Below are 26,958 nucleotides of genomic sequence, written 5' to 3'. Positions count from 1 at the left end.
CACACCCGGAGCAGTACACACACACACAGTGAACACACACCTGGAGCAGTGAACACACACACACACACACACACAGTGAACACACACACACACACAGTGAACACACACACCTGGAGCAGTGAACACACACACACACACACACAGTGAACACACACACACACACACACACCGTGAACACACACACACACACACACAGTGAAGACACACACACACAGTGTCCGTGAAAAAAAACCCGGAGCAGTGGGTATCAGTTATGCTGCAGCAACCCTATAACCAGTCTTGCTCAAGACTCGAACCCACAACCTTAGGGTTAGGAGTCAGTGCTGTAACCACTAGGCCACGACCTCTCCAGTAGTAGGGCTGATTTGAATTTAATCAGTGATGAATCAATAGCAACTCTACTAGTCTATTTAGATTATTTTATGCTGTTGTCTATTGATGCTAGAGGTGTGCGATTTAACAATTTTAATTGTGGATGATAAAAATGTCTCCATGATCTTCTTTTGAAGAAATATCGTTCTATCAGCTGCAGTTCTGGAGCCTCAGTCTCTGTATAACGTTACTGTACACACCTCATACATTCACATCAGTGTTAAGAGTTACTCTCACGGGACACTGCTCTTATTCGCTATCACAAAAGTACATTATCTGCATCTGCTTTAAAGCCTTGCCGGTTAAACGTTTCATTCGTGTGCTGCTCTGATGTGTGCTTTTTCTGAACACATACAGCCACAGTATTTAAATCTCTTTTAAATAAGCGCTCGCTGTTCACTTTCACTTGTGTTTACGTGATCATGCACGCTCTGTGTGAAGATCAGATATGTGTCATTAAGCTCAGGATCTGTTGAGCAGCAGATCCTCCAGCCATCTCTCTCTCCTCTCGACCCGTGATCTGTCAGATCTGACTCCTGCAGCTCGAGTTGAATGCAGGGGTTTTTTTTTTCCCCTATGGCTACTTTTAAACTGTTAATGGGTGATTTTTCCGTGGGTTAAAGGTTTCAAATGTTGCTTAAATTACATTTGACTGAAATGCTGCTGAAATTCTGCCTATGATAAAACTGTGCAAGATGTTCAGTTTGTGAAGGAGGGCCACTGCTAGGAAGCTTTTTAGCTGTGGTTATGATCAATGTGTAAAAAAAAAAAGAAATGTATTTTAGGTATGGAAATGACATATTTTCACACTACTTTAACCACCAACCAACCACAACCCAGCCCCCCGCCCCACCCACACCCAATGTCCTCTTTTTGGAAAACTAAAACATGGTCGACGTTCATGCACACACAAAACTACTAGAGTAGCACCTCAGAGTTTCACAGACACATTATAAATTAGCCCTACTGCACTGATATAATCCAAAAGAATCAAGTTGAGATCGGAATCGAATCGAATCAAGGTGTCATGATCAGTCGCTCTGGTTAAACTGAAAGTTCACCCAAAAGTTAAAATTGTCATTTACTCGAGTCGTTCCAAACCTGTGTGAGTTTCTTTATTCTGTTGAACACAAAAGTTGATGTTTTGAAGAATGTTGACCAGAAAAAAAAAAAAGTGAGTCAATAAAACGAGTGAATGATGTTTGTGTTGTGTTCAGGTGCCGTTCCACATGCACATTAACCTGGAGCTGCTGGAGTGTGTGTATCTGGTGTCGGCCATGCTGCTGGAGATCCCTTACATGGCAGCTCACGAGTTTGACGCTCGCCGCCGCATGATCAGCAAACAGTTCCACCATCAGCTGAGAGTGGGCGAGAGACAGCCGCTGCTGGGTGAGAGAGAGAGAGAGACGCCAGGCAGCTTCTGATCAATCTGTGATTAGAGCAGCACAATTCTGAACTAAACTAAATAATGTGACTAAATGTTATTGCTGCAGTCTGTTTAAAAATGTTTAATTAATTTGAATGAAACGTGTCCCTGCAGCACAGAAGCAGGGATCAAAAGCACAGGTATATTTGTAGAAATAGACAACAATACATTGTATGGATCAAAATTATACATTTCTCTTTTATGACAAAAATCATTAGGATATTAAGATAAGATCATGTTCCATGAAGATATTTTCTAAATTTCCTACCATAAATATATCAAAACTTAATTTTTGATTAGTAATATGCATTGCTAAGAACTTCATTTGGACAACTTTAAAGATGACAAATACATTTTAACAGTCACTTGTCTCCACCTAGTGGCGAAACAATCAGCACAAACCTTATTTGGAGCGCCAGTCACTTTCAAAAGATGACATGCTCTATTTTGATCGTTACCATAGACATGTTTATATCTGAACTATAAACGGATCCCAGTATTTCTGTGATGATATGAAAGACTGTAAGACTCTCTGTGTCAGCGAACGCAGATCTGAATGATCCGGTATGATTCTCTCAAAGGTTTAGTAGTTTAAAGGGTTGCAGGGGTGTTGAATGGAGACGGCGATCTTCTGTGGATGAATCGGTGATGGTGTGCTCCTCAGGTCCTCCGGAGAGCATGAGGGAGCACGTGGTGGCCGCCAGCAAGGCCATGAAGATGGGAGACTGGAGAACCTGCCACTCCTTCATCATCAACGAGAAGATGAACAGCAAAGTGTGGGATCTGTTCCCGGAAACCCAGTGTGTGCGGGAAATGCTCGTCAGGTGGAGCCTCGAGCGTCTGGTGAAAGATCTTAGCACTGATGTTTGAACTAAGCTAACCTGTGCTGTGTTCTGATCCTCAGGAAGATCCAGGAGGAGTCTCTGCGCACGTACCTGTTCACCTACAGCAGCGTGTACGACTCCATCAGGTGCGCCGCGCTTCCTAACAACACTGCAGTACACAGAATCCACTCTTTATCATCTGAAGTGGCCTGCAGTTTCTGACCCAGAGTGATCTGTAATCTAGTGTTAATTTCGTTAATGAGAAGTGTGACGAAAAATGTTCGTTGACTAGCTTTTTCCCCTTTAGACTAAAACTTAAACAAGATGCCAATAAGATCAATAAAAGATAACTGTGACTATATCAACACTATTGTTGACAATGAAAGACGAAACTAAAATGTTTTTTTTTTTTAAACTATGCCACAACGTATTTTCATTTTCATCTAAAAAAAGAAGACCGTTGCATGATCCTCAGGTGTGCGCTTGCCAGATATCAAGAGTTCTAATCCGCAAATCAGAGCCTCTCTGTGACGAGGATAATTTCCTGCCGGTGTTTTAATCTGTGCAGTCTGCTCGCTCTTCATCTGAAAACACAGACAGACGAGCTGGAGTTTAACCATCTCATGAGATGTTCATCTTAATGAAAGTGTGATTCAGCCTGTGTTCTGTGCGTGGTGTTTGCTGAAGAAATGCACTCACTCAACCAGTCTTCTAATAGAGGAGCATTATTGGAATTACTGTTAGGAATTTAACTGTTAAAATGTCAAAATATTTCTCGAATGACAATCATTTAGATTATAATTTTGAGCAGCGGAAAAAAAAAAAAAAAAAAAAAAAAATGAAATAAAATAATTAGGTTAAACCTAATGTTTTCATTGACTAAACTAGAATAAAATGCTCAGACATTTTCCCCCGTCACAAAAAACAATTAATCAAACCCACACACACAAACAAAAGTAAGACCTATCTCATACAAAAGAAACAAGCACTGGCTTGATGATCTTAACATATAGTGCTCAACATTTGAAGTAGATCAAAAAAGTTGTTTATAAAAATGACTTAAATGTCCTAATTGATCTGTGGCCTAATCCTGGCTTAGTCTCAGCCCCGTCTGTGAAACCAGGCCTTAGCTGACTAAAACTTGACTGATCAAAAACAGGACGAGGTTGACTAGACATGATGATAACAGAAGAGCACATCTGATATCAGGACTGAGACGGAGTTAAAAGGCTTGTCCATTCACACTGCTGTAATCTGTCATTTACTGAAGATCTGAGCTCTCCTTCTGAAGGCCAGAGTTGGGCAGCTCTTCATCTCTCTCTTTCCATCTCCTCCTCAGTATGGAGACTCTGTCAGAGATGTTCGAGCTGGATCTACCCACAGTGCACAGCATTATCAGCAAGATGATCATCAATGAAGAGCTCATGGTAAAAGAGAAGTTCTCCCTCGATCAGTTTGTTGTGTTTCCATCCACACCGGCTCCCTCATGAGTTTGTGTCTGGCTCAGGCGTCTCTGGACCAGCCGACCCAGACGGTGGTGATGCACAGGACGGAGCCCACATCTCTGCAGAACATGGCCCTGCAGCTGGCCGAGAAACTGGGCGGCCTGGTGGAGAACAACGAGCGCGTCTTCGACCTCAAACAGGGTGTTTACGGAGGATACTTCAACAGAGGTACACCTGATGATCCTCAAACCTCATTAAAGATCACTGTCAGAGAAAGAGAAATAGATAAACACAATGGGCCTCATTCACCAAACTTGTGTAAATATAGGAGTACATTCTGAGTAATTAGCACATGTGTATATATATATATATATGGGCTATTCTACAGAATTAACTCTCATTGCATTTTCATAAAGTTTTGGAATGTTTGTCCTCTCCTCAAATGTGTCACTGCTGAAACAGTAATGTATCATTTAATAAGAAGGGTTATACTGACCTAAGATTGTTTACATCTACCTTGTAAATGTATTTTTTGCTATTTTATTCAAATGTTTTCACAGGTAAATCAATAACAATTTGAACAATATTTCAAGTGTAATTTATGAGAATTGTATTTTGAATGCGATCTTTCTTCGTAAAAGGCATTCTTGAGGGACCTATCTCCTCACACCGTGTAGCTATGAGAGGAATATTACATGATCATGTATTTAGGGGTATAGTTAAAAACTGTAGTTTTGTGATTTACAAAGAAAATATATATATTTTTTAACTTTTTTAAAAAGAAACAAAAGGATATTTTTAAAAACAATGGAATAGAATGCAGAAATTGTTTCAATATTGTTTTCATAAGTTGAAGTTTAGGGTTCAGGGCAGCCACCTCCCAAAAGAAAGTACCCAATAAATGATATATTACGCTTACTGATATGTTAAATATTATTATGCGTTTTCTAGAATAATAGAAGGATCTTAGTAAACATCTAAGATTTGAATACTTAAGTGCTTTTTAAATGTTTTGTTGTTGTTGTTGAGAGAGCAGTTTGAACCAGTTCTGTAGAGCGGCCCATAATACATATACAAAATATATAGTGTGTGTGTGTTTGTATGTTAAATTTATATACACATACAAGCACAGAACATATTTGTGTGTGTGTGTGTATTTTTTAATGGAGCTGGTCCACATGACTTAAAGCTCTTTCTCTGGTACAGATCAGAAAGGCGGTTACCAGCAGAAGCAGAGCTACCAGAGAGGTAAGCATCACTCACACCAGCGTGATCCACACAGATCCAGATCGTGTTCTCCTGTACTTCTCACTTGTGTTGGCTGGATGCAGCTGCTGTGAAATGTTTTGTTGAAGTGCTTTGTGAAAGTGCGCCTGTGTCTCTAAACACTTGTCACTATGCAGCTCCAGACCAGAGGGGAGGCTACCAGCAGAAGCAAGGTTACCATCGAGGTGGTTATGAACATCTTTCAGTCACTTCTAAACTCCTGTTCACTCTTTTCTGCGGCGGCAGCTCTCCAAACGCCCTTTCACTCTCGAGCTCAAAGCAGCTTCCGTCTGTTGATATGAAGTCAGTGTTTCTCGTATGGCTTGTGAAACTGAATGTCGGTGTGTTTCTGTGTCTGTGGCTGCTGTAGATCAGAAAGGAGGTTACCAGCAGAAACAGAACTACCAGCGAGGAGGATACCGGAACCAGAACCAGAGCTCATACTGATCCGCTGCGGCTTGATTCCAGATCTGCTGCCGTACTGCTCTTCAGCAGATAACACCAGATCATAACCGCTCCACAGCTAGCGTGTTTACTATGGTTTGAGTGCTTGAGCTTACGCTGTCGGTTCTGGAGGAGCCGTTTTGGATACGATATTGTGGGCTTGGAATAAATATCAAGTTGTTTGTTTTACAATCTGGTGAATTAATAAAGATTATTCAGATAAAATGAAAGTAGGGTTTCCGTCAATCATTTGTTTCCAGCTGAAACTCGTGTTAAACATTTGCTCCACACACACAGGTCTGTTTCAAGAGTATTTTTCTGTTTCTGTTTCAGTGGTTAGTGTGCAGAAATACAGCGCAGTGTTCCCAGTGCTTCCCGGTCTGCTCTCTACTGTCCAATCCAATAAAGGCATTAATAAATCAATCTCTCGGGCAAAAAGGTGTACTGTCAGTTGTAGCGATTCATCAAGCAGCTTTCTGTTGAACACGGCAGCAGCTGTGGAATCTGGGGAATATTTTGTCTTCAAATTCCTACTGAAATGACTCGCCCGCAAACATCTGCCAAATGATAAATGTGACTTATATAAAAGCTTAATTCTGCCATGAAATAAAAAACAAAAAATGTTAACTGCTCACAATTCTGACTTTCAAACAAATGCAAGTTTATATCTTGAAATTACAAGTTTTTTTTCTCCTCTCAAGAGTTATAAACTTAGCTCAGTATCTCTAAATTTTGCCTTTCTCAGAAATTCTGAGTTTACATTTCACCATTCTGTGTGATCAAAATTCAAAGGTAATTGTGATGTTTTATGCAACAATTCTGTATTTAGGTTCTGGGTTCATTGAACCCTCCATGCACTACCAGTTGAGCTCCAGGTGATGTGAGAGACTATTGTATGTAAATTCCCATCCACTGTGAGATCTTGTGTAAATAACGTCTCATCACACCCAATAGCTCTTGTATTTGATGCCTTATCAGATTAAACACTGAGTTTGGTAATCCAGATATAACTGTTTGCGGAGTAGAGCCACTGGTCTGCTTTTTACAAAGATTAAAATGATATTGGGTTGTTGGATGTTACACAAATCTGATCCCGGGGTGATCTTTGAGCTGCTTCATGCTAAAGAGTTTAAATTATAGCAACAAGTAAGCAGTGAGAAATCAGTTTTTTGAAAGCAGGTGTTCAAACAAAACATGTTTTCTGTGTATAACACTGTCCCACAGACCTTCACCGATCTGCAAGTGCTTGACCTCTATAAACATTTACTGAATGCTGTAAAGCCATTTGAAGATCCATTTTAAGTCAGTGAGGACTGTAAGCATATAGTGACCACTAACAAAAGTAATAATGGAACCATGAAGTCTTTGCAGGGAAATAAATGTATGTACAACATTATTCACAGACAGTAGTTTAAGGGAACCTTATCAAAATCATATTAATATAGTGCTAGTATAACCAAAGTGAAAGGATTGTCCTGATCGTTTTAGAAAAACTCAAGAGTGACTTTATTCTGGTGGAAACTTAAGTCGAAGGGGGTTTGGAGTTAATTTTTGGCTCTTGTTTGTTAGTATTGACCATTCAGGACAAAGTCTAGCGCAGTCTTTTGTCCAACACATCACTGCTGAACTCCAGAATCTGTCTTCTTCCCAAGATCCAAGGTCAGACTGACATCTGCTCTGTTCCCTTGCTTATCCTTTCTGCGGCAGTTTTGCCTTTTTTTTTTTTTTTTTTTTTTTATGTATCCAAAAAAATATGTATATATAAAATGCAGTTGTTCATGAAATTGTAATATTAGTGCTTTTTTGCAATATGAATTAGCTATGCTGTGACTTTAAAGTGTTAAGCATGTAGTGTATTTCCAAATAAATCCAAAGTATTCCAAATTTGGTTTAATACATCTTAAACTTGTCGTGCATTTAAAAAGTGAACACTGATGCTCTGTCATATTTCACAGAGAAGAGGGGGCACAGCGTATCTGCCCCTCGCCCTTAATGTCCCAAAGTTCAAACTTCAGTCAGTCATTAACCAACATGCCTAAACGAACCTCCCCTCTCTCTGTCCTGCTCATTTGCTGTCATCCTCGGTTTATTTGCACTGGAAACATTGCACAGAACAGTGACAGTGTCAGTCTTGCCATCCATAATTACAGGTGAGAGATTTATTTCTAATTTCCAAACAATTTTAGACTTTTTCTCCCCAATTGTTTGGCAGTGGTATATTTATGGATTTGGACACTAAAGGGAAACGCTTGTTTCTTTTCTATGTTCATCTGTTTACAGGTGTCACTGATGTCTGGTCTGTAGAGATCTGTGTCGAAAACAAAAGGTGTCAGTCCATAGGTGTATGAATGAATGTACACATGAGCTGTGGTGTTTGCTGAATAAGAATTGAGATTGCACAATATTGAAGCATACTGCTGCAGCTCTTAAGGTCAGCTTTGTGCAGGGATCAACAGTTCACCACTTTAGGTTTTATCAAAACAACCTTTCTTAACATCTTCAACAAGTGTCTGAGCAGTGGAGATGTGTTCTCTTCTGCGGCCGCCGACGTTCAGTCGTTTCATATCTGTGCGGCTCAAGAGCGTGGCTGCCTCTCAGTCCCTGCCGGCCAAACGTGACCGAGACCTCAGTAACCCTTCATCACCTGACTTTCTGACCTTTGAGGATCCTCAAGCATTCAAGGTGAAGAGTTTCTGGGAGCTGATCCGAGCTCTCGGGGTCTTCAGGCTTTGCTCGTTCCCTGTGCTGGTTAACAACTGTAGTAAGGTGAGGCAACAGATAGAACTTTGTGTGAACCGCCAATGAAGCACACTTACTGACTTATAAAGTCTCCACAGTTTGACACATTCTGTTAGCTTGGGAAATGTAGAAATTTCATCTGGTGTAGAAGAAATATAGTTGAGTATCATCTCTAGCAGTGGAAACTAATTCCATGTTTTCTAATAATATTTCCAAGAGGCAGCATGTAAAATAAAAACACGAGAGGTCATAATACAGATCCTTGCAGCACTCCATACTTTTGCCACTGTAAGGTTAGATTTTTCCTCATTTACAGAGACTAAATGTAAATAGTCAGTCAGACAGGATCTAAACCATCTTAATGCCTGTCCCTGAATATCAATGTCAGTGTAGTTTGCTAATTTACTTAGAACTAGTTGTGGATTATTATGAAAGGCAGGCTTGATATCACTATTTGGGGAACAGACACTGTGTAGAATGGACTACATATCCCGCAGTGTCATTGAAGTAGTTAGAACATAGGCTATCAAAACTGTAATTTGTTTGAAACGTTACATACTACAGTCACGTGGTGTGTAGCGTCCTGAAGATGTTTCTGATGATCTGACAGGAGCTCCCCTGATAACATTTAATTACACTCATGTGTCTGATTATCTCATGTCTAACAACTGATGACCATTACAAGGAAGATTTTGGGTCAGCGATGTTTCTGCATGGTCATGCGTCCGTCTGTGTACGCTCAGTTTGTGGCCGGCGAAACAGAAGGTGAGATCGCAGACTCCATGCAGAAGATGAGCTCACTGGGGCTCCAGCCCATGCTAGCTGTCCCCATCGAAGAGGACCTGGGAGAGAGCACCGGGTAAGAACCCATTTTTGTCTTTATGAGGGCATATTTTGTAAACATAACGTGTCATTGATTTATGACAAAAACTTCGATCTAATAAAGTCATGGACGTATAAAAACTCGGGCAATAACCCTGAGTGGAGGTACAGTAGAGCAGCTCCACGGGATTAAATTGCAATTCTTTTCTTCTTTATTTTGACGCGCATCTGAGTAAAATGGCTTTTCGAATAAGAAAAACATTTTTTTTTTTTCAATGGGAGTTTATTCTGTTTGGCAATTGGCGTACACATACACTAAGCATTCATGTCAGAACTGAAGCACACTTGAGGCTTTAATGAGCTCAGAAGCTGAGCTGCACCACATGGCCCACTGAGCCCAGATATGCAGCTGCACCATCAGACCCTCTAAGCCCAGGGGCTGAGCTGCACCGTGGGACCCGTTTTTTTTTTTTTTTTTTTTGGCCTCGAGTTTGCATTAATTTCACAACCCATTGTGCAATTTTTTTCTAGGAATGCTGAATAATGCTGTTTCTTTCTTTTTCTAAAACCTGCATGAAACTTGATATTGCATTAATAATATACAGTTTGGTTACATTTGTTCTTTTTGCATCTATAGGTTGCAGAACAGTGTATTTCATTGTCAAGTACTGTGACCTTGATCATGGCACACTTTATTTCCACAGGGAACGTCGATATGAAGACAACCTGGTGGCCATGCTGGAGTGTGTGCACATGTCTCACAGCAAAGGCTGGAGTAAAAATCCCATGATGCAGCTGAAGATCACAGCTCTCGTCAGCCCTGAGCTGTGTGTGAGTGTTCATCGCTTCATTTGAGTCGAGATGAACAACGATTCAGCTTCTTTGTCTGATGTGTACTTTTGACAAAATGATTCTGTCCTTTTTTGTCATTACTGTACTTTCCTCTGTTTAAAGTACAGCTGTTGCTAGCAGTATTAGTAATTATATGAATTCCTGTTCAGGCGAAGCTGACTTCTCTGCTGAAGACAGAGCAGTATGATCTGAACGTGCTTGTGAGAGCCATGGAGGGAGAGGTACAGAGATTATCATCACAAGCTTCTTGTAATCAGCTGTTATTTAGTATGTCTTCTTCAGATGGTGTTCTTTTTAACCGGTAGGAGGTCATGTTTCCTGGTCTGACCCAGAGTGAGAACACACACTTACTGCTGGGCCTCCAGAGACTCAACAGAATCGGAGAGGTACCAAACCCTGAACCCAAGTGAACAGAAAGAGTGTGAGCGCTGGGACTGAGTGCACATGCTGTGTGTTCGCAGGCGAGTGTTGATAAAGTGCGAGTTTTGGTGGATGCGGAGTACACGTACATGAATCCTGCCCTGTCACTCATCACCGCGGCCATGATGAAGAAATTCAATCAGCAGAGCGCCTGGATCTGGAACACGTATCAGTGCTACCTGAAGGTCACAGCCAAGCTTTCTTTGTCATTACAAAATCTTGACAAACAAAAACATAAAAAATAAAAGCCCTCTCCTGTATTAAAAGCACATTTTATATCCCTAATGGCGTCTGTTTCTTCACCAGGAATCAAGGAATCTACTGCTTGATGCCATTCAGACGGCCACCGATCAGTCTTTCTGTTTCGGCGTTAAACTCGTCAGAGGTGCTTACATGGACAAAGAGAGAAAACTAGCTGAGAAAGAAGGGCGAACTGATCCAATCCATGAATCGTGGGAGCGAACTAATGACAGGTGATGCTTCGACTCCAGAGCCTGCTGCGTCTTACCTGATGCACACGTTTGTCAAGTAAAAGGCCTTTTAGTAAAGTTATACACACATTCACCTTCAGCTTGTGCTTCACGTTACTTTGTGCTCTGAAACCTTTACTAACTTTATCCAATTTTTTTTTGTATTTGTTTATATATATAAAAAGTGTTTTTGTATATATACGTCATGTAAGTATGTTTTGCAGTTATAAAAATCTCAAAGAATTTCATCTTACTTTTTGGCCTATAAATAACATCTGCACCAGTTTGAAACTGAATAAAATTAAGGTGAGTATGAGCTCTACACAGTCTCATTATATTATACCATATGGGCCATAAAAGCCTGATATATCAAATATGATACTCAACAACAAAATACTTTTTTTAGATTTTGTGTGAAGCACTTTAATTTGCTCCATTTAAACAACAAATAAATAAGATTTCTAAACCAAATTATTACACGTCCTATGTCAAAAAAACATTATTTCATGACTCATGTTCAGTATGTAAAAAAGAAAAAGGTAGTTGTGTAGTATAGTAACTGGCTTAATTATAGGCTTCCCATGGGAATAAAATACATGGAAATTTCTATTTTTATAAACTTCTATTTACTTATTTATTTGTTTTTTGTTTGTTTTGTTTTTTCAGCTCTAAAATATTTCATTGGATATGCACTACTCTCTGTGGTTGCAAGATCTATTAAAATGTGTATAACTGCTGCTTGGTTTATGTATTTATTAAAATCTAACGCTAATCTATTTAGTTTCCTTAACTTGTAGTATTTTAAGTGGTGAAAGTCCTGAGTTTTTACATGCCTTCTCTTCTCTGCAGTTATAACGGGTGTCTGGAGATCATGCTGAGGCTGGTTTCAGAGAAACCTGAGCGCTACATGATGATTGTTGCCACTCACAATGAAGAATCAGTGCGACGCGCCGTGACACGGTACACCTGCGTGAGTGACTCGTCCTTGTGGAGCTCTGTGATGCTGATTGTTCATGTGTCTGTGTTTTAGCATGGAGGAGCTGGGGCTTGACAGAGACGCAGACGCTGTGTGTTTTGGTCAGCTGCTGGGCATGTGTGACCACGTGTCTCTCACTCTCGGTAAGAAGCTTGATTCTGAATGTGCTCATGTTCTTGGCTCTCTGGAGCAGCCGTCACCCTCAGGTCCTCTTCTCCTCTCAGCGCAGCACGGTTTCTTGGTGTATAAGTCTGTGCCGTACGGCTCGGTGGAGGACACACTGCCGTATCTGGTGCGCCGCGCTCAGGAGAACCGCACCGTGCTCCAGGGAATCCGTAAGGAACGAGATCTGCTCCGACTGGAGCTGCGCCGCAGACTCAAAGAGAAGATCACAGGCACGGCCTGAAGACTCCAGTACATCAGAACTTGAATGATGGCCATGCATTCGAGGCATTAGGCTTTGAAAGATATGAACAATAGTGCCTTCTAGTGGACATTAATGTTGATTTGGGATTAAAATGAGCATGAATTCAAAACTGGCCCTTTTTAATGCATGTTCCTGGCGTTTCTGTGCACTATTCACCAGTGCAGTACAAATTATTCCAAAGAAAAAAAGTCTACCTTTGTAACACACATTATTTGGAATAATTAAGATTTTTACGTTTATTTTAAGGAGTCTCTTCTGCTCGCCAAGACTGCATTTATTAGATCAAAAACAGTAAAACATTATATTGTGAAATATTATAATGTAAAACAGCTGTTTTCTATGTGAATATGTGTTAAAGTGTAATTTATGTCTGTGATGCGCAGCTGTATTTTCAGCATCATTACTCCAGTCTTCAGTGTCACATGATCTTCAGAAATCATTAATGAGCACTGTGAACGTTGCCTCGGTTGTCAACCAAAAAAAAATCAAATCAAATATATTAAATTATTCCCAACAACTTCTCTAACATGTAGTGCTTATACATGGTTTGTCTCTCAGCACCTGTGTCTGAGTGTAGCGCTGTTTACCTGACCTTCTTTTAAACCCGCTCTTTGTCCAGCACCAAATGGAAAAGGAGGAAAGAGAAACTAGTGAAGGTGGGAAAATGAAGGAGGGCTTTGAGGAAATTATCACCTGGACTTTAATTGCCTTTCCTCAGTTTCTAACACACACACACACACACACACACACACACACACTCAACACCTGAGCAAATGACATTCAGACATAATCTCCACCCTTAAAACATACTAAAACGAGAAAAATGGTAAAAATACTGCCGCTATCAGTAACATAAATCACTCTTAAAAATGAGCCTCTCATATACTGAGATGACTGGTAAAAGTGGCCCTGTTATCCTTAGCCTTTCTTACCTATAAGTCACTCATTTGTTATCATAACTCTTACTGTGCATCAGCCATATTGTAATTTTTTGTCATGACTTTAAGTTTCAATGAGTTCCTCCCAAGCTGAAGAATAGAGCATCGGGAAAAGCAAACTAAACTGTTAACTGTTTGCCTCATTAAATGATTAATTGACCAACTAAATTAGATTTACCAATGTTTGGCATTTCATGACAGGAATAAAAAGCACTAGTGTGGTGTAAGGTATTAATGTTAAAGAATATGGAAAATCTTTATAGTGAGACTTACAGATCAGACTTGGAGAAAGGGTCTAGCAACTTTATTTTGCAGGTGCCACTTGGTTTCAAATTTTGGTTTCTAATGCAATGATGTTTAAATGATGGCGAAGTGTCCAGATAGTTTTTGGGTCCACTATAGAATGTGGATTTATTATGTATACACACACACGATTATAAAGAATAATAATAGTACAATTAAACATTCAATCTTTATTTTGTCATTTAAGCATACAAGGAGTAGGAAGGAAAATGGTTATAAAGGGATGGGGGAGCAGAGGAGGAGAGCGAGGAGTCAAGGGAAGAGAGCAGAGGAGGGTGCAGTACCACATCTGGCAGACAGGAGGTGGCAGAATTGAGCTGCGAGAAGCTGCCCATCTCAGAGGGAGCTACGGCGGGGTAAGCGTTTGAAGAGGAAGGGCATTGTGGATGGGTCCAGGCTGGATTAATCTGAAACAGTAACTGAGATCTTTGGATTGGGGGAAAGGACTGGGACAGAATTTGAGGGGGGTTTGCCATTTGGGCTGGGATGTGAGGGAAGGAGGGATTAGGGAATGACTGGGGAAAGGCAGACTGAATTTGGGTTGTGTTTGGGATGGCAGGGACACTGTGGATGGAGCTAGATGAGGGCAGAGTCAGGCTCTGGAGCGGATGTGGATAAGAAGTGTGAGCAGGGTTTGGGAGAGCAGCAGGAGCAGTGTGTTTGGGTGCAGGGAATGAAGGGATAGCATATGACGTGGTAGTGTGTAGTGCATTGGAAACTGATTGCACCGAGCCTTGATGGCTAACATTGGTGGAAGGGAAGGGAAAAAAAATCCAGCTGTTGTATAAATTGGGTTTAGAACTGTTGGGACGGATGAGGATTGGGAAACTGGAAAAGAACCAGTCGCTGGAGTTTGAGCAGGTCCAGATCAACCCAAGCCTAGGCTACTGCTCAACATAACATAAGGAAAAGAGCATAAGAGCGTCGGGTTTGGGTTTGAAGGAGTGGGAACTGGGCTGCACTGCGGCACTGGGGGGGAAGGATAGACTCTTACATGGAGGGGATGATGGCTCGGGATCATGTGAGGACTGCACCGGCGGGAAGGGAAAGGCCGTTTGGGTTGGGTTTTGGACTGCAGGAGTCATTGCATTGGATGAGCCAAATCCTCCATCATCCACTTGATTTCAGCCAGGGTCAATCGTTAACCCAGAACCTTGACAAGAAGAGGGGGGAATGGATTGGAAAGGTGGATTTGTGGGCATATGAGGGCTTAGGTTGTCCTGGGATTGGTCTGCCGGAAGAAGAGGATGGTAGGATGAGAAGGGGAGCAGGTTGCGGAGAGATGGGAGGGTATAAAGAGCCTGGAGAAGAGGTTGTAGAAGAGGGCATAGTCCTGGAGGTGTTCAGACCAGGATAGTGCGATGGAGGCATAGAGGAGTATGTGGGTGAGGGAATGGTTGAGGACAGTGGGAGCTCCAGCTCAGAGCTCTGTGTGGAGGAAACCACGGAATAGATGGAAGACAACTGAGGCAAAGAGGAGCTGAGCTGAGGACTGGGGAAAGCTGAGGAGTATCCAGAGAGGCCCATCATTTGTCCAGACCTGTAATAAAACATAAGGCTATCTTTAATAAACACGTCCATTAACTGCTGTTAGTGTAGTTGTGAGGTTATAGCACTTACCCATCCATCAGTGTGTTGTTTACATTGTTTTCAGAGGCTGTCTGTTGTTGACTCTCCACTGAGGAGGGAATCTCAGAGCTCAAGACCGCCTGTCCAAGCACGAGGGGTTGGTCAGAGACGGTCTGATCTGACAGAGATGGTACTTCTATGTGGAAACCCGAGTCTGTTAATGGGAGGGTGGTGTTTATCATGGAGAGGGCGGAGCTTGGGATTTCCTCCGACTGTGGGAGGAGCTCCGTGGAATCACATGGATCACTTGACTCTGAGAGAGGTACAGAGAAAACAGTGTTTTATAAGCAGAATAGCAATATTTGGAAAACCATGCACGTTTTTACTAAAGCATTGCTTTGCGAAGAGAATAGAATCAGTATAAAAAAAATCTTTCTGAACATTGAGGTAGTAAATATCCTCACCAATATCCAAATATTCCTCTTCACAGGATGTAATTTTCCTCTTTAGTCTGGCATTTCTTTGTCTGAGGAAAACAGAAAAATTATATTGTGCCCTCAGTCCAGATGTCTAAAACATTTTTGTGTTTAAATAAGATATTATTAGTCTGCTATTGGTTCATTAATACTGGTGTTTAACTTACTTCTTGCAGTTCATGCCATTCTCTCGAAAGCCTTTCGCAAAAGGATTTGAGTTTATCTTCAGTTCGGTTATCTAGAAGAAAACAATAATAATAAATAAAAAACACTAAGCAAGGTTTTTCAGGAAAACAATTACTTTATTATTTGTACTAATGAAGAAAAATATTTAGCTCTATATTTTTTTCTACATATTTATATATTAATGTCACCTTGCTGTTCTGGTACGCAGTGACGGTAATAAACTGTGTTTCAGGGAAGCTGAAATAGTGCTGGGCTCTGCCCCACATCAGCACGTCTCGGGCCTCGATCACATGAACCCGCGGCTGATATCGATGCAGAGAGTGGAGAATGATCTTCAGGAGAAAGAGAAATCACGCTTAGAGTTCCTGAGCAATCATTTTACAAAACCTCAATTACAGTCATCATGCCATAAACATTTTACAGTGCTTAACAACTCAAATATGAGTCTGGAGCACAAAAGCAGTAGCATAGGTATACAGTATTTGTAGCAACAGACAACAATACATTGTATGCATCAAAATTATACATTTTTCTTTTATGCCAAAAATCATTAGGATATTAAGTAAAGATTAATGATCCATGAAGATATTTTGTAAATTTCCTACCTTAAAAAAGAAAAACTGAAATAATCACATGGTCCTAAGTATTCAGACCCTTTGCTCAGTATTTAGTAGAAGCACCCTTTTGATCTAATACAGCCATGAGTCTTTTTGGGAAAGATGCAACAAGTTTTTCACACCTGGATTTGGGGATCCTCTGCCATTCCTCCTTGCAGATCCTCTCCAGTTCTGTCAGGTTGGATGGTAAACGTTGGTGGACAGCCATTTTCAGGTCTCTCCAGAGATGCTCAATTGGGTTTAAATCAGGGCTCTGGCTGGGCCATTTAAGAACAGTCACGGAGTTGTTGTGAAGCCACTCCTTAATTATTTTAGCTGTGTGCTTAGGGTCATTGTCTTGTTGGAAGGTGAACCTTCGGCCCAGTCTGAGGTCCTGAGCACTCTGGAGAAGGTTTTCGTCCAGGATATCCCTGTACTTGGCCGCATTCATCTTTCCCTCGATTGCAACCAGTCGTCCTGTCCCTGCAGCTGAAGAACACCCCCACAGCATGATGCTCCACCACCATGCTTCAGTGTTGGGACTGTATTGGACAGGTGATGAGCAGTGCCTGGTTTTCTCCACACATACCGCTTAGAATTAAGGCCAAAAAGTTCTATCTTGGACCAGAGAATCTTATTTCTCACCATCTTGGATTCCTTCAGGTGTTTTTCATGTGTCTCGCACTGAGGAGAGGCTTCCGTCGGCCACTCTGCCATAAAGCCCCGACTGGAGGAGGGCTGCAGTGATGGTTGAGTTTCTTAAACTTTCTCCCATCTCCCAACTGCATCTCTGGAGCTCAGCCACAGTGATCTTTGGGTTCTTCTTTACCTCTCTCACCAAGGCTCTTCTACCCGATAGCTCAGTTTGGCCGGACGGCCCGCTCTAGGAAGGGTTCTGGTCGTCCCAAACGTCTTCCATTTAAGGATTATGGAGGCCACTGTGCTTTTAGGAACCTTAAGTGCAGCAGAAATTTTTTTTGTAACCTTGTCCAGATCTGTGCCTTGCCACAATTCTGTCTCTGAGCTCTTCAGGCAGTTCCTTTGACCTCATGATTCTCATTTGCTCTGACATGCACTGTGAGCTGTAAGGTCTTATATAGACAGGTGTGTGGCTTTCCTAATCAAGTCCAATCAGTATAATCAAACACAGCTGGACTCAAATGAAGGTGTAGAACCATCTCAAGGATGATCAGAAGAAATGGACAGCACCTGAGTTAAATATATGAGTGTCACAGCAAAGGGTCTGAATAGGACCATGTGATATTTCAGTTTTTCTTTTTTAATAAATCTGCAAAAATGTCAACAATTCTGTGTTTTTCTGTCAATATGGGGTGCTGTGTGGTACATTAATGAGGAAAAAAAATGAACTTAAATGATTAGCAAATGGCTGCAATATAACAAAGAGTGAAAAATTTAAGGGGGTCTGAATACTTTCCGTACCCACTGTATATAATAACCATGTTTGTCCCACAAACCATTCCCTAACACATATTTTTGACTGACTGAAGTACTGTCCCACATTAGGCTAATCATATTGTCCCACTTTTCGAAACCACATTTCCTAAAGTGGGACACTAGGAAATTTGATAAAAATCTAAAATATATAGTTTATACATACAAAGTTATACTATATTTTGATGGACAAACATTTTATAAGCACATTAGACCAACAAGTAACAAGACTGTCTTGTTTAAAATTAGTTTATACTCCTTAATATCAAGTTTGTCCAAACTCTGTCACTGACCTTTGGGTGGTCTTCACACAATGTGCTTCCTGTCTGATGATTGCTCTGCCCCCAAATATGACTGGACATCTGAGAGGTCAGGTGATTTTAGTGACAAGATACCACAGCTTTCGCTGACCCATAGTTTCACTGGCGTTTGTGTTTTTATGGGGGAGACCTAAACACTAGACCTTAGGTGTCCCACTTTAGGGCAATTCACCCTAGTTAATCAGTATCACATGAAGACTAAGGTTACAAATGTGATATTGATTTTATACAGCAGTTCAATAAACAATAATTTAATATTAAGATACTTACGTTTTAGACACAATATTGACTGTTTTTGCTCTATTTCGCCAACAAATATAATTCCAATTTGCGTCTCTGAGAAACATGACGCTGTTTCGTTCCTGAATGAATCCGCCCTTTAAATGATTCGGTTCAATTAACAGTGACCTGCTGCCACCTACTGACAGTTTTAATTTCACATTTACAGTATTACCGTTATCGATAAAATCCCAGAAAAAAATATTGAGATATATTTTTTGTCAATATTGCACACCCCTAATATATTTAACGTTTCGATTAGAAAAAAGTTAAATAAATATGAGAAGTGCCCTTTTTTCCACTTGAGCCCCTGCCCCTGAAAATGTGTGTGTGCACGTCCCTGTTCAGCTTTAATGTACAGTAACATCCAACGGGGGGGGGGGGGGTCCTTCAGGACAGTGGGCCTCCAGAGCGGTACTCCTTCGGGTCACCATAGTGGAGCAGGGGACCCAGGTGGCCCCAGCACCCGCCTCTATGGCTGGAGCCCTACAAACTGGATATTTAGCAAGAAGATCACATTTAGCTAGCTTGCTAGAGAAGGATCACTCAAATCAGAAAGAATGTGAAGGCTGTCTCCTTCCGGTCGAGGTCAGTGGTGAACTCTCCAGACACCGGATGACTGTCTCCTTCCGGTCGAGGTCAGTGGTGTCTGGGAGCTCCGTGGGATGATGGAATGTAGGCGCCGCTCACTTTCTGTGTAGGTCCGCTGTTCTGTCACGATACACAGGAGAGGAACAAGGAGACGCTGGAGGATACTTTAACTTTTCATTCCGTGTAATTTAGTAATTAGTTGGTAGTTTGTTTGTTTTTGTTTTTGTCTGTAATGGCTCGGCCTTCTAAAAGTGCTAATAACTTGTACAAAAGTTGTTGGCACACTTTGTAGACAAAAAAACAAAAAAAAAAAAAGCAGACAGAAAGAGAAAGAGCGAAGGGAAGCTGTTAAAGGCAGTTCAACATTGCAAACATGAATACAAAGCTCCAGCAAGCCAGCAGATAAATCATCATAAAGAATATTTAGCAGTTTGTCACACTTTAATTCTTGTAATTAAGTATATTTCCCATTATAATCACTTGTCTTGATACTAGTAAACTATAACACATCATATTTTATTAAAACCAAATTAATAGTAGGCTTATAAATAGTAATAAATAAATAAATAAATAAATAGTATAAATGTTCTAAATTAGTTGTTTATTAGTATATAATATAGATTTATGCTGTAAAATATTAAATTAAATGTCTAATAGTTAAAATGAAGAATAAGTTAAAATAAACCACTCCTATACCACAATATCACTCAAAATAATTCAAAATTACAAAGAAATTAAATTAAAATAACTATCCTATCCTAATAAAAGAAAAACTATCATATCAAATTATAAAAAGAACATATCAACAAAACAGGGTTCTAAAAATATGGCTTCTTATAAAAAAGTGTCCCCATGGCTCAGTTTGGTTAGGGGTAAGTTGACCCGAATCGAGTCAGTGGGAAAGATGCACCATCTGGGTATAAAATGACCATCTGACCAACTCTGATTCAAACCCATGTGAAATAATAATAATTTAAAAACTAATTTAATAATTTCCTTTTACAGACAGTCATATTTTCTTTACTTAAAGTTAACTTTAACAACATAAAACCAACCAAATGAAGTTTACATTTCAGTATTTAATTGTTTGCATCTCTGAAACAATATGTTGAACACCAAAGTTGTAGCCTTCCTAAAAACAGACTAAACAGAGAGTTTATTAGCCATTAGTGACTACAGGTGAAGGTCTTTTTATTTATTTATTTTTATTTGTTTTCATAGCAATTTCTGGCAACTCGGCCAGAACTTAAACTGATAGTAATCAAAAGAGCACAAAGACGTGTTATTGCTGACAGGAGACCACATACAGTAAGGCAAAAACAAAAACACATCATGATATTATCTGTCAGAAATGTTATAAACGCTATCAAAACAGTAGCATATAACACTAGTGCAGAGATCTGTAGAACAAGTATGCTGCATCTATGCGATGTCATATTGTAATTAAATTTTGATAAAGTCGTGCCAACAACATTCATAAGGGAACTAGATAAAGTTATCATCGATATAGCTGGTTATTAATGAAAACTATTACAGTAATAGGCCTATGTATTGCTGAATAATAATAAAATAATAATAACTGATAAAATTATATACCCCTAACCTTAAAGGGATACTCCACCCCAAAATGAAAATGTTGTCATTAATCACTTACCCCCATGTCGTTTCAAACCCGTAAAATCTACATTCGTCTTTGGAACACAATTTAAGATACTTTCCAATAAAATCCCAAGTAAACAAAAGTTCCAATATACAGAAAAATAAATAAAAACATCAACATAAAAGAAAATCAACAAAATCATCTCCAGAATACTCCATCTGCCATCAGTGATTCAACCCAAAAAGGGCTGTCAGTTTTTGATTTTTTTACTTCCACTTTATATAGTTGAGGTTTCTCGCAGGGTGAACACCACTGGGTGGGACCGCCAAGTAAAGAAAAAAAAAAAAAAAAAAAAAATGAAGGGACAAAGCCAGACGTACACAGACAGGCTGAAACGCACAAATTGAAGAAACATTAGGCACCAAGTGAAAACTGCCTTGGACTTAATTGCATGCTTTCAAAAACATGCCCTCAAAAAATCAAATGGATATTGAAAGTCGGCAACAACACTGTAAGTTCCTAAACATTTCATTAACTTGTTTAATTAACTTGTTGTGTGTGTGTGTGTGTGTATATATATATAAACATACACAAATAGGCTATATATACAGTGTATTTACTTTTGAATTGCAGTTGGTTTAAGCAGGTGCAGGATGTTGTCTGGGGTGTGAAAAAACCAATGCAGCGTTAGATGAAACACACATGGCTCAAACATTTCCACACATGCAGCATAACTAAATTTATGGTATTTACTAGTTGCCATTCCAACACTATTTAGAGACAAAACTGTGTCAACTGTGTACATATGTAGTTAAAGTAAATTTCCATCTCAGTTTTTAGTGTTTATTTAAAATAAGACAAATCTGCTATTACTTTAATCTCCAGTCTGTTATTTAGCAGTTTAGATCCGCTAACTAGCAGAACTATCAGTTTCAATTCCAGTTGCGCAAATAGGGAACGTTGTAACACTGCATTACAATATGCACTATTATTATTAGAACTAACAAATTATCTACAACAATAAAAATAAAAAACAAACATAAAAGTCAAATGAATTTTAATAAGAAACCATGAGAAAAAGGTGATTAAAGACTGAGAGTCAATGTTCAGAAACTATTAATTGAAGAAACGTAAAGCATCTATTTGTCTCTTGTTCTGTGAGGGAGGGGAGCATTGTGTCCATCTCGGTTGATTTTATTTTTTTTAATGACTTAAAGCAATTATTTATTTACCAACAAACATTTTAATTAAGCAATCAATTACATACATTTGTTCTCATATTTATTTATTCTAAACAAAACGAGTTATGAAGTGTGTTTTGAGTAAATGTTATTAAATCAATATATTAACAAAACTCTGACTTACCAGTTTATTTTAATTCCCTCACACTCACCGAATTGTTTAATTTTTCCACAAATGTCTACAAAATAATCAGTTCACAAAGAGACCCGTGGTCTTCTTTAGCATTCACTCATTTCATCACAAGAACAAAGGAAACTAAGCCACAATGTGCATGTTTTCTATGTTACTAATTTCAAGTATAGAATAAATGACTGCACGGGTGCTCAAGCCCCCTTTGATGTTTTATGTTTGCATGTGCCTGATTGTACACTCTTTCCTAGTTTAGTTCACTTAGTTTATGTTTTTTTTTCTAAACCCTTGATTCTGTAATATTGCTTTTACAGTTCACAAGGAAAGGTCATGTTTATGGAAACTTTTTACTGGGCTGTGTGCTCCTGGTGGTCTTGTGTTTTCCGGTGAGTTCAAGAAAAGATATATTTATAGCCTGCTGCTACTGTAGCTGTGTGACCATCTGAGGCATTTTCCTGGAAACACACAGGCCACACATGTTTGTTTGTCTGAGATTTTTTACAGTTTGCTAGTGTTACTGTTTCAGTTCTCTAGAAGTATGTATGAAAGGAGCCAGTTAATCATTTGGTCAAACAAATATCATTGTGCAACTTTTATCATCTGCTGATGATAATGAAATGAAACTCATGACTGCAATGGTCAGGCCCACCCACATAGAGGTGGCTTGCATGGCTTTTCTAACATTTAAATCATTTTTTTACTAAAAAATTCACGCAGGTCTTTAAATGATTAGATAACAGTGTTAGTTCAGTAATCCCCAAACAAGCATGATAATAACCATCTACTGTGTATTCGTAGATTTTATTGTCTTATATGGGAAATGAAAGAGAGAAACGCCCCCCACCGAGCTTTTTGTCTCTGCACTCAGTAGAACGCCATCACTCTTCAAACTCCAGCTCTCCTGCAGGAATCAGTTCTCAGACACAAATAAGCTCTTTTTACTCTGAATTAGGAATCAGTTTAGATGCCTACTCCAGGTTACAGCAGGCTGTCTACTGGGCAGAACCTGACAGATCAATCACGAGTGTGTCCATGAGTACTAGTCCAGATCACACCACATTCATCATAGAGAACCTGAAAGAGAGCTACCAAATTGGTGAGGAGCTTTTTGTTATGGTGCACGCGAAGGACTCTGACAATAAATTCAAGAGTTATGGAGGTGACTTTTTTCAAGCCAAGCTGTTCTGGTCTAAAACTAAGGTCAGTGGTTGTACACATTATTATTTTACTAGAACTGCTCAGCTGTTGTATTTAAGAGCTGTACTGAGAATGTTCCTCTGTCACAGGCCAGTGTGTTTGGGGAGGTAGTGGACCTGCTCAATGGCTCCTACTCTGTGCGGTTCCTCCTGCCGTGGGAAGGTGAGGCTCAGGTGGCTGTGCGTCTAATTCACTCCAGTGAAGCTGTGGAGGTCCTGAAGCGTCACAGAGAAACTGACTCTGACAGAGTGTACTTTAATGGATATTATGAGGGACCAGGACCTGATAAGACCAAACTGATTGAAACGGTGAAGTGTAATGTGAAGTGGGACATGAATGGACTAGAGAGTATGAGAACTGGAGACTGTTGCTGTGAATACAACGATCCCCGTACCAGAGAAACATGGCGCTGCCAGAGACCCAAATCACTGCCATGCAGTGCCCTTGTGCACCACTCTATGGGCGGTTATAGAAACCGTTTGACCTACAATGACAAGATGCTTCTGTGAGATTAATGAATTCTCGGTTGAATTTATACTTGATTTATTTAATGCATTGCTGGAAGGCAGCATGACAGACAAACATGTTCTCTTTGGCAGGATGCAAACTAACAAAGATATCAACGGCGATAAGAGCATCATCAAAATTTTTAGCTCCCATGGAAATGAAAATATTGGTATGTTGGTCAAGAGTTTAACCCAGAGGAACAGTACAGCACAGAGATGCTGGGAAATGTGTTGCACAAAAAAGAGAAGCTAATTGCATAGTCAAAACCCATATCTTTTTACAGACCTTACAGTCTCACTTTGCTGATTTTTCAGATGTAACCGAGAAATGTCATCCTGGTTTACACACTCCAGTGCCAGCCGGCTTTTACCTGAATGATGTGTGGACATCTTTTGTCTGTAGCACCCGCCATTTTACAACCCAAAAGACAACAGAGTGCCTGAAAGACAAACACATCTACATGATGGGAGACTCGACTTTGAGACAGTGGTTTGAGTTCCTTGTGAATGAAGTACCAGGTGAGATAGAGATGCTTATTGGGCAAACATATAAGACAAATTATCCAAGAAAACAAAATGCACACAAAACATAAATAACAAATTGTATAGACAACATAAAAACCATATTCAAAGAACAATCTATATCAAAGTGTAGAGACAACAGAAATATGATATTCATTGTGCAAGCTTGATTGATTATAACAGAACTTTGTGAGATTGCAATGAAGTAACAGCTTTTAGTGATTATAAATATAATCTGATAAATAGACAGCAGTAAGCAATGTAAATGCATACTGATAGATTTAATTTTGCAATTATTTGTAAAAGTAATGACTTGTAAATCTTGTAATTCTCTCACCATGCATTGCTATTCTTGTTGTGGTGAAAAGGTATTTGTTTTGCAGCATTTACATAAATTTATAATAAAAACAGTACCAAAAACTCTGACAACAACTACTAAGCATGTCTGTGTGTGTGTGTGTGTGGGGGGGGGGGGTTAACTCTCACGCTCACTCTCACACTTGAGTTTAACTCAAAAGTTGGCAGCCCTGCATGTTATGTATGCAGTAATTGGTGGGTCATTTATTGGTGTCCCTCACTGTTTTTCAGTGCTGAAACAGATGAACCTGCATGTCCAGTATCAGACAGGGCCACTCCTAGCAGTGGATGTGGAGAACAACATTGACTTACACTGGAGGGCTCACGGCGTTCCTCTGCGCACTCGAAAAACAGCATTTGCCAATCTGCACTACATCAGTAATGAGATCGATGACCTGGCTGGAGGCCCCCACACGGTCATTATATTCAATCTGGGGCCCCATTTCACAACGTACCCTCTGGATTTCTTCACCCAGAGAGTGCTGAGGATCCGCAAAGCTGTTCTAGCGCTGCTACAGCGGGCACCTGAAACTACGGTTATAATCAAGACTGTCAACACTGGCAGTAAGGTAAGCTTATACAGTATCCAGTGTTCACATACAAGGAGGCCACGCTGTGATGGCAAGTTTAGGGTTGATGTTGGGTTTCTCTGTCTTTCTAATAGGATATTTTCGGCAGTGACTGGTATTCTCTACAGTTGGACAGAATTCTGCGGTGGGCTTTTCAGGATGTTGGTGTTTATATTCTGGATGTGTGGCAAATGACAGCCTGTCACTACAACAATGAAGACATCCATCCAGGCCCTGTCATCATCAAAAATGAGATTGACATTTTACTATCTTTTATTTGCCCTGAATAAATTTAAATGACTAAATTTTATTACATTTGAAAATCCAGGTCATGTGAAGGAAAACCACCATGAAATACTGTATGGCAGTGTTTAAAACAAGTGTGTGCATGTTAACTATAAATGGGTTATTCCTGCATCCACACGGATATGTCACTCCTGACGGATGTCTACTATAGGTGTACTTCAGGTTTTCAAAAACAGTGAACACTGTGTAGGGACCATTTCAATCGGAACACAGTTCATACATGTAGCTCTCTTCTAATGAGCTGGTGATTTGAATCAGGTGTTAAACGTGAGAGACATTCAGGATTAAGAACCCCTTTAATTAGTTAAATTGGATTGATTGGGTAAAATTTAAATATATAATACATAAATAAAAATTTAGATATAGCACATACAGTAATGTTAAATAGTTTCCTGAATTGACACCTGCAAAACACCTAGATGATGGACACACAATTTACAAAAGATCGCAACTAATCAAACATTATGTCTTTGAATACTGATTATAGATTTTATTATAGAACTAAAAATGATGATAAAGAGTTCTCTAAGGACAATAAATGTAATAGGTATAATATAATTATCAACCTAATGTTAACATCTCATCTTCTCTAATGCATCATGATTCTTAAATGATTCTGAATTTTGCTGAACATGCTCTTCCCGAACTTTATTAATAAAACATAATTTAAACTTAAACCGCAGCTGAGTAATGACAATTATATAGAAGCCTATTTCTGCCACATAAAAAAAGCAAAATTATCTCATTAAAAAAGTCATAATCAGGAGACAAAAATATAAAATTAGGATTTTCCTAGTTGAAATTATGACAATCATAATCATGAGATTAAATGTCAAAGTAATGACATACTAAGTCGAAATAGCCTTAACCTGGAGTTGGTTCACCCTCCCACCTTCCGATTGGTGTTATTTATTTGTATGTGAATTTTTAGAGAGCCCAAGAAGTTGTGCGGTCCTCAATAACACTAAACATCAAACCATACACATTACAACATTTCATAAATAAAAAAAATTCAATTAAACTCCAGCCACATTTGTACAGTATCAGTTCTCTGAAATACAGAAACGTCAGTTAAACGTCAGTGACATTTTTTTGGTTACCACTTTGCTGAAGATAATAGCTTGTGCATATTTTGTGAGTAGTTGTTGCATGCATGAATGTTCTCGGATTGGACCAATGACCATAGACAGAGTCTGTAAAAGATGTGTCTCTTTCTATAACTTGCAAATTTAATGAATTGGTAAGACTTATCATTAACTTTAGCACAGTTCTTACTAAATGAGAGCAACATAGTGTTTAATTTCCAGTAGCCACCCACATCCTAACCACAAGAAACA

The 26,958-nt window shown here is 39.6% G+C and overlaps 3 protein-coding genes and 1 pseudogene across 7 annotated transcripts in view; 3 read left to right on the top strand and 1 right to left on the bottom strand.

Annotated features, from left to right (window-relative positions):
* LOC109053887 (eukaryotic translation initiation factor 3 subunit C-like) overlaps positions 1-6,007 on the top strand; it is a 21,507-nt gene extending 15,500 nt beyond the window's left edge. Inside the window, exons 16-23 of one of the 2 annotated variants that reach the window (XM_042734726.1) lie at positions 1,590-1,761; positions 2,463-2,622; positions 2,703-2,768; positions 3,962-4,049; positions 4,130-4,295; positions 5,274-5,315; positions 5,471-5,518; positions 5,704-6,007. In XM_042734726.1, the coding sequence (XP_042590660.1) occupies positions 1,590-1,761; positions 2,463-2,622; positions 2,703-2,768; positions 3,962-4,049; positions 4,130-4,295; positions 5,274-5,315; positions 5,471-5,518; positions 5,704-5,780 (819 nt within the window). In that variant the 3' untranslated portion in view covers positions 5,781-6,007. The remainder of the gene's footprint in view (positions 1-1,589; positions 1,762-2,462; positions 2,623-2,702; positions 2,769-3,961; positions 4,050-4,129; positions 4,296-5,273; positions 5,316-5,470; positions 5,519-5,703) is intronic. The other variant, XM_042734727.1, reaches the window with a different exon arrangement.
* Positions 6,008-7,772: 1,765 nt separating this feature from the next.
* Positions 7,773-13,009, top strand: LOC109052804 (hydroxyproline dehydrogenase-like). Of its 2 annotated transcripts, none has more exons than XM_042734738.1 (11): positions 7,773-7,927; positions 8,058-8,543; positions 9,260-9,375; positions 10,043-10,169; positions 10,340-10,411; positions 10,496-10,576; positions 10,652-10,795; positions 10,917-11,083; positions 11,930-12,040; positions 12,111-12,199; positions 12,281-13,009. In XM_042734738.1, the coding sequence occupies exons 2-11, from the start codon at positions 8,301-8,303 to the stop codon at positions 12,460-12,462; spliced, it is 1,332 nt and encodes a 443-aa protein (XP_042590672.1). In that variant the 5' UTR covers positions 7,773-7,927; positions 8,058-8,300; the 3' UTR covers positions 12,463-13,009. The 2 variants fall into 2 exon arrangements, with proteins under 2 accessions (XP_042590672.1, XP_018925782.2); XM_019070237.2 differs by having other exon boundaries at positions 9,185-9,375.
* Positions 13,010-14,635: 1,626 nt separating this feature from the next.
* Positions 14,636-20,894, bottom strand: LOC109052805 (T-box transcription factor TBX6-like). Of its 3 annotated transcripts, none has more exons than XM_042734753.1 (6): positions 20,848-20,894; positions 16,144-16,287; positions 15,937-16,007; positions 15,758-15,819; positions 15,345-15,606; positions 14,636-15,264 (listed from the first exon to the last, which is right to left on the bottom strand). In XM_042734753.1, the coding sequence occupies exons 1-6, from the start codon at positions 20,851-20,853 to the stop codon at positions 14,859-14,861; spliced, it is 951 nt and encodes a 316-aa protein (XP_042590687.1). In that variant the 5' UTR covers positions 20,854-20,894; the 3' UTR covers positions 14,636-14,858. The 3 variants fall into 3 exon arrangements, with proteins under 3 accessions (XP_042590687.1, XP_042590685.1, XP_042590686.1); XM_042734751.1 differs by lacking the exon at positions 20,848-20,894 and adding an exon at positions 18,297-18,796; XM_042734752.1 differs by lacking the exon at positions 20,848-20,894 and adding an exon at positions 16,695-16,740.
* A 119-nt stretch (positions 20,895-21,013) lies between these two features.
* On the top strand, positions 21,014-25,625 carry LOC109052806 (annotated as a pseudogene).
* The last annotated feature ends 1,333 nt before the right edge of the window (positions 25,626-26,958 follow it).

This window comes from Cyprinus carpio, chromosome B12 (genome assembly GCF_018340385.1).
Source record: "Cyprinus carpio isolate SPL01 chromosome B12, ASM1834038v1, whole genome shotgun sequence".
NCBI lineage: Eukaryota > Metazoa > Chordata > Actinopteri > Cypriniformes > Cyprinidae > Cyprinus > Cyprinus carpio.
The sequence above is the reverse complement of the archived record's forward strand: the minus strand, read 5'-3'. Positions and strand labels throughout refer to the sequence as shown.